General features: G+C 39.7%; 1 protein-coding gene across 13 annotated transcripts in view; it reads right to left on the bottom strand.

The window, feature by feature from the left end:
• Window positions 1-12,323: 12,323 nt before the first annotated feature.
• LOC100281091 (LHY protein) overlaps window positions 12,324-12,945 on the bottom strand; it is a 33,524-nt gene continuing 32,902 nt past the window's right edge. For 12 of the 13 annotated variants that reach the window (XM_035966893.1, XM_008678958.3, XM_008678959.4 and 9 more), the window contains one exon: window positions 12,324-12,943. In XM_035966893.1, the coding sequence (XP_035822786.1) occupies window positions 12,593-12,943 (351 nt within the window). In that variant the 3' untranslated portion in view covers window positions 12,324-12,592. The remainder of the gene's footprint in view (window positions 12,944-12,945) is intronic. The other variant, NM_001370710.1, reaches the window with a different exon arrangement.

Raw genomic sequence — 12,945 nt, 5'->3', positions numbered from 1 at the left:
GGACAAGGGCCATACTACAAGAATGTGCCAAATCACCATTCAGAAGCAGAAGGAGATCGCGAAAGCCGAAGCTCGGCAGAATCAGCCGAAGCAGGTCTTGCACACTGCTTCGTGCCACTCTCCCTACATACCCGAATATGTGGGCAATCATCCTGCAACTTCTGTTGCTTCGGCTAGCCATTCACAGGCTTCCTGACAACAGCTCCCACCCCCACCACCACTGCAACCAACCTATTCCCGAAGCCAGCAGCCAGAAGGGCGCCAGCACACCCAACAGCAACGGGAGTTCAGGGAGGAATCCGAAGCTCGCACAGTCAATAGTACTGTGCCAGAATCAAAGCACATTTATTGAGCGATATCCTACCCCCGAAATACTTTTATGTTCTATGTCATTTTGTTTTTCAATAAAGAACAAGCAATGTAAATCTAGTTTTAATTCCTTGTAATAGTTTCGCTTCTATCAGAATGAAATCTATCTTCTTCACAGACTTACGAAGCTTAAAAACTGTCGAAGCTCAAAAGTCGTTCCTAAGGGAATGCAGAGCTAAAAATCACCGAAACTACAAAAAGTCATTCCTAAGGGAGCGCAGCGTAAGTTTTGCCGAAGCTACAAAAAGTCGTTCCTAAGGGAGCGCAGAGTAAGTTTTCTGCTCAAAAGTCGTTCCAAAGGGAATGCAGAGCCAAATACCGCTGAAATATAAGGCGAAGAAGTTCAAAAGACGTTCCTAAGGGGATGCAGAACTTATACCGCCGAAATAGAAGGCGAAGAAGTTCAAAAGACGTTCCTAAGGGGATGCAGAACTTACACCGAAAAATAAACGGTGAAGCCGAAAAATAAACGGCAAAGAGATTTCAGTCGTTCCTAAGGGAATGCAGAGATTGTGTTCCAGTGTGGAAGTGTGAGTATGTGCCTTCGGCATCAGCATTATTTTGCATCATATCATCACATCATTCCGCATAGCATCACATTATACATCATATCGCATCAATGACACGAATCGGATACAAAGTTGATCTTCGGAGAATGCTTCGTAAAAATGAAAATTTGCTAAGGCACAAAATAAGATTTGAGAAATACAGCTTCATCAGCCCTGTTACAAAAGAAGATATCCCTTGTGTACGAAGCCTGGATATTTTTTACGAAGCATGGATCTTTTTCTTCACGACGCATGAAAAGAAGGGAAGGTGTTTTTCCCCGAAAGCTCAAAAACGGTATGTACATAAGTTTCATGCATCGTAAAGAAATAGAATATAATAATTTACATATTCGATCTAAAGTTACACACATCAAATGTTACAGCTTCGTTGCAATAAAAGCACAATGTTCATTCTATTGTCTCTTACATCGACTATTTAAAAATGTTTTTACAATAAGTGCTAGTCTTCTTTCAGGATCTTCTCCGCAACTTCATTTAGCAATTTATTGACGACTTCGTCAACGATAGATTCGGCCAAATTAATGATCTCCAGTGCTTCCTTCGTTTCTGGATCGGCCAGGGGATCGAACGGTTCCGGCAACGGAGATAATTCAGCTGAAGAAGGAAAAAGTTAATTAGTCCAAAGCTATAAAAACAGATGCTGAAGCTAAAGGCCACGAAACAATACCTATACGTCTTTCACGCTCTGCAGCTTCCTCAGCTTATTTTGCTTCTACTCGGGCGTCATGAATGTCTTTTTCACTTTTCTTCATAATTTCGTGAGCCATTTCTCGTCCACCATTTACCTAGATGTCATTGTAAAATTTCCCGCCCATTAAACTTGCTTCAGCTGAGGGATCCTTTGTATCATCCACGGAGAAGGCAGCTTCGGCCTAGGCCAAGGTCTTGACATGGTCGCATCCTGCCTTCTCTAGGATGGCTGAAATTCCCCTTGCACCGGAGAACGCGCAGGCATCCCCGCGATCACTTAATATTTCTTCGAAAGCTTCGGCCTCTCCACTTATCCATTCGATAACACCTTCAGGGTCGCCTCGTATGAAATTATCTTCGTTAGAATAGGCGCCCACGTTGGCGAAGCTAGCCTTTATTTTCTCCACGCAACCCAAGGATTTTTCAAAGCATCTTTCCTTGGATGCGCGAAGTTCTTCAACTGTTTTCTCTAAATGGTTTTTCCAATATTCACTGATCTTCCGGTTAGCTTCTGCAAGAGCGCATTTTTCTTTGGCTTCTGCCAACTGCTTCCGAAGGTCTTCGATTTCATTCTTTTGGATTTTGGCTTGAGCCTTGAAACTAGCTTCATCTTCTTTCACTTTGTTTACCAATGAAATCAAAATTTTGTCTTTTTCAAGACCTTCGTTTCTTAATTCAATTACCTCTGAACGAAGGTTGTTCAGAGCCATCGTATATCCTTCATCTTCAATGTTTTTCTGAGCCCTAAGCGCATTGCTAAGAATTAAGCCCTGCAAGAGGAGGACAGAATTAAGTATAAGCAAATAAAATATTTCGTTTTCAAAATACAAAATTAGCCTTTATACCTTTATGCTATTATATGCCAAGTTGTCAACAAGCTCATCCTTTGATAATATTGAAAGACCATCTTCCAGCTTCGGGAATCCGATGCTTCTACCTATCTCCCGGCAGATGGATATCTCTTTATTATTCGGGAGACAGTACAAAAAATGTTCTTCCTCACTGCCATTAAACACTAATGCCCCCTTCGGGTATTTTAATTTTTTGGCATAGTGTAGTGCTTCTAGCTTTTCTTCTTGAGAAAGTCTCTTTCCCGAAGCATGACGAATGATGTAATCAGTGCTTTCTTTTGAAGCTTCGCTAGCAGCAGCTTCAACCTTTTCAGACGCAATTTTCTCTGCCAATTTTTCTTCAACTACGGCAGGCTCTGTCTCGGTGGGCTCTGAAGGCCCAGCTTCGGTTTCAGCTTGAATTTTTACAGCCTCGACTTCTGCCTGCTTTGTTTCAACTTCGGGTTGCGCTTTCGAAGCTTCGACAATCTTTCTTGAAGGAGTAGAACTCAAGGTTTTTGCTGTTTCTAACACAACATCTAGCACATTTGCCATCCTTCTTTTAGGAGTTGTGGTAGAACTCTTTTGTGTCTTCGGCACTGTTGCCTCTGTTGAAGGGCTCAAAATCTCTGGCATTTTGTTATTTCTCCAATTTTTGACCCCTCAGCTTTATCAGCCGTCGCCTCAACTAGCTTAACTGGAAGTAACTTCGGCATTATAGCCGGCTCTCCAGTGTCCCGCGCAGGCGGAACAGTTTCTTTTATTTCGGCAGCCGAAGAGGCCTCTTCGCCAAATTCAGGAATCACTGCTGGTTCGATGTAACGCGGCTGGTGAGTCAGAACCTTCAACTTTTTCCACTTCGGCGCAGGCCCAACTAGGGTGTTCGAAGTAGCAACTTTCCTCTTTTGCCCCTGTCCCCGCAGCGGATAGCGGTAGTCAGGGTAAACGAAGCCAATGGCGTCAAAAACTCTGTTCAATCCCTTTTTCCCCGACCTCCGAAGGCTGCGGACAATGCATTATCTTCTGCCTTGGAATATGCTCCAAGCAGTTCATTACTTGTAGCTTCGATACACTTCAGCCAGTCGTCGTTCGGTTCATCGAACTTATCCCCAAACCTGAATGTGTACTTTAGCCGGACCAAATCACCTTCGCTAGAGTTAGTGATGGTCTCCTTCGGCATTTCCCAGCTTTCTACAAGCGGCCATACTCTGAAGGCTATATATTCTTGAATTAAATCTCTTGTGCCAATGAAGGAGCAAACAGTACTGAAGGCCTTCTGGCACGCTTCGACGACATCATCAATTTTGACCTTTGGCCTTCGGAGGCCGAAGCGGGACCAGATGAGGCACATAATGACTTTCTTAATGTCTTCCCTCGCTTTCAAATCATTCTTTACATAAAACCATTCTTCCATTCAAGCCCCGGGCCACCTTTTCAGAAATGTCGGCACCGGGTGGCTTGCATTGGGGCGAGCGATAAATTCATAACAACCGAAGTTGTTGTGGTACTGTTCTTTACCCATGGCCTTCGTCTCATATAGAAGTTCGTGCATACTGTAGAAGCACTTCGCGCTTGGCTCTAGCCCTTGGCTCCTTACTGCCCAGACAAAAATCCCCATCCTTATTATGGCTTCGGGGGTGATCTGATGGAGGAAGATTTGGTAGGTCTTCAGCACTTCAACTACAAACTTACTCAAAGGGAACCGAAGCCCAGCCTTGAAGAAGCTTCGGAAAATTACAACTTCGTTCTCCTCAGGAGCAGTGACGTTGTTGTCGCCGCCAGCTCTCACAACTGACAAATCCCGAAAGTACCTTCCTCTCATATTTTCAAGATGACTCTGTTTGATGGTCGATTTTCCGAAGATTGAATGACTTGGCCTCCAGGGCCGATCCTCAGAATCTTCGTCCCCACTTTCCACATTATAGTTATCGCTGTCACCAGTATCTTTAGACAAGCCCTCCAGTATCTCTTTAGTAATCTTCTCTGTATTTGTTTTTTCCATTGACTCTACAAATCTAGCAATATAAGAATCCACAGTCTTCTTCTCCTCAAAAAGCTTCTCCTCTTCAGTCAGCTTCGTTTCGGCAGCAACCTTCTTGTCTTGAGACATTTTTTCTTCAGAAATGGTGAAAACACATCTTTTAAACCGAAGCTCAGAGAGCTTGAAAAACTAGCAAGCGCTAGTGAACAAGAGCTATAAAATTGAGAAAATAAAGCAAATGGCACAAGCAGTGTATCAAGTGCAGTCGGTGTAAGTTCCTATTTATACGCCCAGTGCGCTCCAAAATGGAGGGCCCCATCTGTCATTGACTGTTGATATTCTAGCAAAGGGAAGGTGTTTTTTCGGACCTTCGGCTTAAGGCCTTCGTCATGTCGCAGTCTGAATTCGTTATCTTAACAAATTAATACTGCGATGGGCTACTGTTGGGGGCCTTCGTCTTCCGAAGGTCCTCAAAAACATGATTTAACAATGTCTTCAAAGTGTGACATATGAACAGGTACCTTTGGACTCGGGTTAAAAGCATATACAATGTGAAGAGCATGGTCGTGACGAAGGCTGGTGTTGCTCCGAAGCTACGCGCAAGGGAGCTTCGGCTCAATGGCGGAAAAAGGAACCGACTTAAAAGATAAAAGCCTATCTAGTCCCCATTGGGTTGTCTATAAGTCAATAGTAAATATGAAGGGCATGAATGTAATTTCACACAGGCTACGTCTTGTGCCTATAAATAGATGAACAGTACCCTCATACTGTTCACGCTGATTTGTACTTGCTTGTGCGTCACACTTATACTTTCACCTTCTATCAAGCCGAAGGTACAAATGTAATTCAATATTGTTTTTGTTTTTCCATGATAATATAACGAAGATGAGTTAATAATGTTATGTGATAGTTCATGTTGTTTCTTATATTTCATATGATTCTTCTTTTATTAACGTATACTGCGATGATGAAGGTATGTCCTTTATGACCTTCGTCTAAAGATCATTATATCCTAAGGGAAATAATGCTTCGAAGGACAAAGGGTATTAACCTTTAACATTTTGTGTTGCCTTGTTCTTAATTCATAACATTTGAGAACAAGTCCCCAACATTATGTATGGTGAATGTTGTATGTTATTGAGTGGTTTTTGTTTCTTCTTGTTTGTTTGTGTGATATTCAGTGGTTGATCTAGTAGTTAAGAATCAAGATCTATTCCGATCCGTGGAAGAATCTCAAGTTTTCAATAAGCAAGGCAAGTGGACTTCTCCCTCTGCATATTCTGTCTGATCCCATACCATACATTTAATAAAGTTTACTTTTGGATATGTGCACAATTTGATGGGTTACCTATTCAGATACACCATACCTTTCCAACCTTATTCCTTGTTAACCTGGGTTATGATCTAATCAAGTAGGACTTGATCTTAGAGTACAATAGGTTTGTCTCCATAGAGCAAAGGCAATGTTGTACTGTCTACGAAATCTTGAGACTGGTAGAACTCAAGTGAATTTGTAAGACGACGTGGATAGATAAGATCAACCATGTTTACATGATAGGTTTTCTTATTGTGTGCAACCTTATCTTTAACAATAAATAGGGTTATTTCAAGTGGATTTTATGTCTATATTATAGTTGAAGAGGCATGCATGTTTTCCTTCTATGGTTTGTTTCTATAGCCATAAAGGTTATGCATAATTTTTAGTTGTTGGAGGCTAGTCATGTGGACGATATGGACAACCCGTTTTATATTTTTTTAATCACCGACGAAATATGGTAGTTTTATTTTTTATGATCAGTTCTCTATGCATGCTTGTTGAATTATTATTTGGACCGCTTTATCTTAAATAAAGTCAATGCTTAACTGGAAGTTGCTTATGTTTGTTAGTCATCTATCTCTATAATGATGTGGTTGTTGCATCAGATTGAGATTTTTTTCATATGAATGATGGTTTGATAGTTCATGTACGTCTACTACTTTGAATTCATCATATGACATCACGAGGTACAAATTGTTCAAGTGCAATAATAGGAGGAATTGTTGTATGTGAGGTTAATCAAGGTAGTTTGGTTAGGTGGATTGTCTTATTGAAGTCCAATTACTCCTGTTGAGCATAGTATCGTGTTATTATTTTAGTGTTGAAAGTAATATTTATGAAGCTTTTGCATGAGTCTGTATCAAGAAGAACATTAGTTTTCTTGTTGTTATCCCTCCATTGCTTTATGAGTGTTGCACATTTTATCTCTTTTGAGAAGAGAAAAAAGACGTTATATGGCATGAGCACCTTTTGCTTCACGTCAACAGAATAGTTTTGGAGATTTCTAGTAGTTGGATTCTAGTGTAATAACAACCATGTTTTATAGTGCTTGAGACGGGTATGTCAGGTGTTTCATACATTGTCGATACATGGATGTTTGACCTTAGTGGCATTAACAAACGAGGTTGTTGAATTCGATGATTGTTGTGCTTAGTGTTATAACCTGTTTGGTAGAGTGTTATTTAAAGACTTTGTGGAGTTGCATCCCAGTTTGGTAGTGGAAAATCCTAGTGTTGATTGCACCTGCCAATGCCTTGGGTTTCATTTTATATTGTTTTTTTATTGTTGTTAATGTGTTGTTTGGTTTTGGGAGGCATTTTAAATTAGTTGGAGGCCGAATCAGGCTTCACTTATATAGAATGTTTTGTAGTATGTTTCTTCATCTTTCCATAGGATGCTCAATCACCCGGTTTGGTCTAAACATTTTAGAGTTATGAGTTTCCTAAAACATCCTTGTTGGTGTCTCTGGCAGAATGAGTCTTTAATTTTGTACGGAAGAGTAGACATTGAAGACGATATAATTTGGTCTTTGTTGGATTATGAAAGTTTTAGTAATTTCATGATTTTACCTAAGAGTAATGGTTTGTAATTCTCATTGCATATAATTGGAGTTAGGCTGCTCTGAAGTTGTTGCACCGTTGTGTCTGGACTTTAGGTGTCGTTATAACCACCAATAAATCGACCGCGTTTTGATAGTTTTAGAGCCCAAATTTGGGAATTCTCTTTAAGCAAAACTTTTAGTTCTTCTCAGTACCTTTTAAATGGGTATTTACTTGTAATTGACTGTTAAATTGATTGGGAGAGGTGGTTGTCCGGATATAAGTCGAATCTCTAATGTGCAGTATCTCAGGTTGAGTTTAGTTGTAGGTCATGCAGAGTTGAGGGCTATAAAGATAAATTTGGGTGCAACTTTATTTCAAAAGTCATGGACAATTTCCAAACTTTTCCAGCGCGTGTTCGTTGTAGTTTAAGTTGAGTATAGCAGGGAGTTATGATATTTTGAATTATGTGTCATGTTTCGTCAGGTTCTGGTGGTAGATCATGTATGCCGCCTTACAAGTCAAATTAAAAATGGTAGATGAATAAAAAATTTATCCTTTGAATATGAAAGTTGTAGATCATGAAGTTTAGATGATTTTACATTATTTCATTGTTATCATTGCTTTTATAGTGAGAGGTAGAAACAAAATGAACATTTGCGCTATTGGTTGTCAATTTTCTATTTAGGGATTTTTTCATGGGAGTTTGGTTTAGTTGTGGTGAGCTCTTTCGCAATCTATGTTAAATAAGTTGTATGGTGGGAGGGAATAGATGTAGTGGTTGGGATGGTTATCTTGTTTATGTATATGTGGAGCATGGGCTGAAACTCAGAGATAGCGAGGAACGTTTGAATAGGCCAGTGCGTATTGTTGTGAAGCCACGTTTTCTTGTATTGGTGTGATTGCGTAAGTATGAAATAGTTACGTCATGTGAAGTCTAGGTTGAGATGCAATTTTTCTGAGTTATTGGATAGATATATATGTATAGTATAATTAAAAAAAGAGTTCTTCTATGGGATGATATAATGTATAGAATGTGCTTGGATGAATATGTGGACATACATAACATGTTTAAATTCATTCTTGTTTGCATGATGTGAGATTAAGCTTAAAATAATTTAAAAAGTTATCATATTGCTTCTATACTTATATTTGTTCTAAGGGTCTCGTAATGAAGAACCTAAAGTTATTAGTCTTTTGATGAACGCTTAATCTTAGAAGAGTAATGAACCTGAATAAAATCTATTGCTTGCTATTGGGACTGCATGACTAGTTTTAGTTATGCAGTCAGTTCAATGAAGTAAACCACCTTTTCTGTAGAGATGTTATATATAAAAGTTGTAGCCAACTTCTTTATCTTACTTGTGTAAAAAATTCACGACCATAGGTCTAGTAGTTTGGGAGTTATGATTTTCTCAAGTCCAGACTTGGAATCTGTCCAGATTCTGTACAGATTTCGAAACTGACCTTGTTTGCCCAATTTAAACTTCGAATAAGTTCTTATAAATTATAAAGAAGTTGTAGTACTTTTCTTAATCTTTTCAACAAATTTTGGATCACCTTTTTTTGGACATCTATAAGTTAAGTTACAACTGTTTTAAGTGTGATCTCTGAATCTGTCCAAATTTGGACAGCATAGCCTTTCTCATGTCTTTTGACCTTGATATGCATTGAATTGACCTGATATGTTTATAAATGAATTATAGACAATTCTACTAGCTTTCTAAAAAGTCTAGGAGCACCTGAATTGGATGACTGAGACTCCAATTATGGATTTTTGAATTGAGTAGTTGAATTATGTCCAAGTCTAGACAGAATTTACGTTTAGCATTGTTTGACCTTTCTAAGTGTCAAATCTTGTTGTGATGATAATACTAAGGGTATAGTGTACTTTATAAGCTTTCCATAAAGTCCTAGTTTACTATTTTTTATGCATATTTTGTGAGTTATGAGCAAAACAATTAACCGCTGTGCTGCTGTCCAGAAATATGCAAGCATTAAGTTGCTCTCTTGAAGTTGCTCTTGTTTGGCTAAGTTTGTTTTAGGCTATAGGAGCACTATATGCATTGCATTCATATATGCATTCATTGAAGTACTTGCATATGTCAATGTTGATTCGGTGTCAGGAAAGCTTTGTCCGAGGTATATAGGACCGTCTACTATCTTAGCCGAGTTGGCAGCTAGGCTTAGCACATGCAATTATCGGAATCTATAATCAGAGTACACCATGTATTCCATGTCTTTATGTTGAGAAAGTTTATGCGGAATCCAGACCATCAAATCGAGCTAGAGCCGATTCCCGTGTAGCAAGACCAGACTCTAGAGTGTCGTCTGCTGCGTATCTTAGAATCCTAGGAGCTTGAGGAGCTGATGCGGCAGAAGTACCCGAACTTTTCGTTACGTGTGAATTTTGTTGATTCATTAATCTTTATTTTATCGTTCCGATAGAAGCGTCGGAATTCGAGGTCGAATTCTTTTTAAGGGGGGTAGAGTGTGATACCCAATTTTCAAAAAGAAGAGAAATTGAAGATTATTCTTTTTTTGTTTTCTCTTCCAGGTCCTGTGCTACATGGGTTTGGAACTTTTAGGAAGCATTCACCAGTAAAATAGTAGAATTTTTGTTGGACTTGTGCGCTGGGATCAGGAGCAGACGTGAGAGCGAGTTTGGGCCGTGGATCTCAATCCGGCGGTGGGGAGCCACTAGTTTTCCCCCCTAACCCTAGCCGCCCCCTCCCCTATTCCCCTTTGGTTGCAGCCACCCCCTCCCCTATTCCCCTTTGTTGGCCGCCCCCCTCTCTCTCTCCCTCTCCTTCTTCCCCAAGTGATTGCAGCACCACCCCTCAACCCTAGCCCCCCACCTCCTCCTCTCCAAGGTGCAGCCTCCCTGCTTGGTACCCCGTCGTGTGGGTGCGAGTCTTCCATTGGAGTTTGGAGGGAGGAAGAAGGAAGAAAGGAAGGAGGAAAGGAAGAACCCAAGGTGATTTTTGTGATCATTTTTTTGTATTTGTGCTGCAATCCAATCGGTTACATGTTTACCTATGCGAATCGGTAGAGGTGTTGTCCAGAATTTTTGTGGGAGGGCGAACAACTGTAGTATTATCAGTTTCTGGGGATTTTTCGTGGGTAATTAGTGGTAAAAAGTATGAGAATCATGTAAAGCTTTGTCATACCTTTCCAACGAGTACTTATGCGCTCGATTCGGAGTTATACTTTAGGAGATATCGCTGTTTGAACCCGGCTATGTTGCTGTCCAAAAATAGATTGCAGGGTGTATCTTGTAGACGGGTTTGGGCTAATTATATGTTGCAATTTAATTATCATTTGAATATAAAACTTGTGGAGAATTTTATGTAGATGCTTCCGGAGTTTTTGATTAATATCACTGTTGTTATAATTTTAAAGTTATGAAATTATCAAGCAGCGCCGCTACAGTTTGGTGGTGATGGGGAGAGTTGTCGCTCGCGACGGGTTGGAATTGTGCGTAGGTGTGGCGTTGTTTATTAGTGCTTGTTATGTTGATTTGTGCACTAAGGTGTGTGTCAAAAACAGGTGGTGGAGTACCATTCCAAATTCCCGGTGAAGGCAAGTAAATATAGTGGTGGTTCCTACCGTTTGGTTTGCATCCTATGCCTTGTCATTGAGTATGCATAAGTATTAAATGTGTTAATCATTGTATTCTATGATAAAGTTTATTTGTTCGAAAGTATTAATTCTCAATTGTCTAATATTGCGGATGATCATGATTTGGGAATGATATATGTGGTTGATTCCCATCTTGGATATAGTTGAAGTATATTTTTGAATCACGTTATATGAAGTGTTGTAGGCATGCCATGCATATCGCATCATCCATCTTGCGTTTTGAAGTTATGTCGTGATCTTATGGTACGACCGTACCGGTACACTTTTAGCATCGTACGTTGCCCGATGAGGGGTACGATGCGGCTTCATATCCTTAGAGGTATGGAGGCAGAAGTCATCCTTGCATTTGTGGACATTTGCACTCATGAGGTATATATGAAGTGTGACATTACTATGTTACTATTGTGGTTTCTACCTGCGAGGTGTGGTAACTAGGTGTGTTGTACGTCGTATTCATGCTGCATCTTCGTATTAAGAAGGTTGTGAAATCAAGTGGTGGTAAAACAATGTTTTTATATGGTTAAACAATTTGTTATTATTTTACTTGCTGAGATGTGTCATCTCACTCTTGCATTACTCAATGCAGGTACTTGATATATGTTGGGAATGAGGGGAGTAGCAGCACGTCCACTTTCACTCTCATAATAACGCTGCCCAGGCGCAACCATGATTTAATTAGAAACTTGTTGTCAAATGGTGTTTGTTTTTTTTAACTAGTTGTGCGCACTGGTTAATTCAATTCATGTCGTATATTTAACTTCCCTTTGCTAGCCGATTAATAATACTTAGTATGTTTTTTGTCATGATATATGTTTATACATTGTTGTCCCCTCATTTATGCAATTTTGTAAATGTCAGAAGTGTAATTCAGTAGCATTCCGAGGTGTTTGTGGATCCCGGGGTGTTACAGTTCCGTTGACGAAGTTCTTTCTTTGTTTGCAAAGTGTCCAATTTTATCTTTTACATTAACTGCTATACTTCTGCCTATGATAAAGGTTCCAACTCATTTGGTCCATTTGAGTGAAAGATCATATGTAGATTTGTAGAAAAAACATCTAACTGTATCATAAGTTTTTTTTTCAAAACCTATTTACAAAATGACCTCATTTAGTTTCTTCCGGTGGACTTCATGAATTGTCTCATGCAGGATAACACAATTAATGGATGGATGTCCATGAGAGCATAACCCAAGTTAATGATAACACAATCCATGATAGCATAACACAAGTTAAAATAGAAGTGAAACATTTATGTGAGTACTTTCTCTACACAATCTTCTAGCAACAGCAAACATGACAATGTTCAAATATTTTCTGCCCTATATTAGTCATAATGTTCACCCTCTCGCTCAGCCTATCCTACACCTTGATCAAATAAACCTTTGCATGAGCCTTCAAAATAAATAATATTTCAATTATTTTCCTTTCCAAAAATATAAAACATAAGGAAAATACATTTTGACCAAAAAAAAAAGTTTGATAGTTGCATGATGCTTAAATCAGACTCTACGAGATAAGGTTTTAAAGCAGTCTAGCGGGCTGCTTGACAAGCATTAAAATACAGCACACAACAGATTGAGTTTTAATGAAGCACTGCATTGCAAGATCTGAAGTCCTATAGTAGCTTAGATGTAAATATAACTTTGAAGAAATCAATTATGTGGATGCTTCGCTATCAAGACGAATCCTCTTGGTACCAACCATGTCGCTAGCCGGCACCCGGTTTTCCTTCGCTTCCACAGAACATCTCTTGTATGGTTTGAAGCCTGTACGGCGCGATTTCAGCTTCAGGTGCGACAATTCATTGGGAAAGGAAGCCCTGGGCTCATCCATTGTGTCGAGGTCATCATGATCAATGCTTGTGGCATTCTTGTTGAGGTCAACTGCCACTGTGGTCACTTCATCTTCCTCCTCCTTGGCAACCTCCTTCGAGTCTACTGCTTGTGGGGGAGAAAAGCTTTGCGGAAGCTTTTCCCTACTGAACAGCGCATCGAAAGCCAGACGACCCT

This window comes from Zea mays, chromosome 4 (genome assembly GCF_902167145.1).
Source record: "Zea mays cultivar B73 chromosome 4, Zm-B73-REFERENCE-NAM-5.0, whole genome shotgun sequence".
Classification (NCBI taxonomy): domain Eukaryota; kingdom Viridiplantae; phylum Streptophyta; class Magnoliopsida; order Poales; family Poaceae; genus Zea; species Zea mays.
Note: the sequence above shows the minus strand (reverse complement) of the source record. Positions and strands in the feature narration are given on the sequence as shown.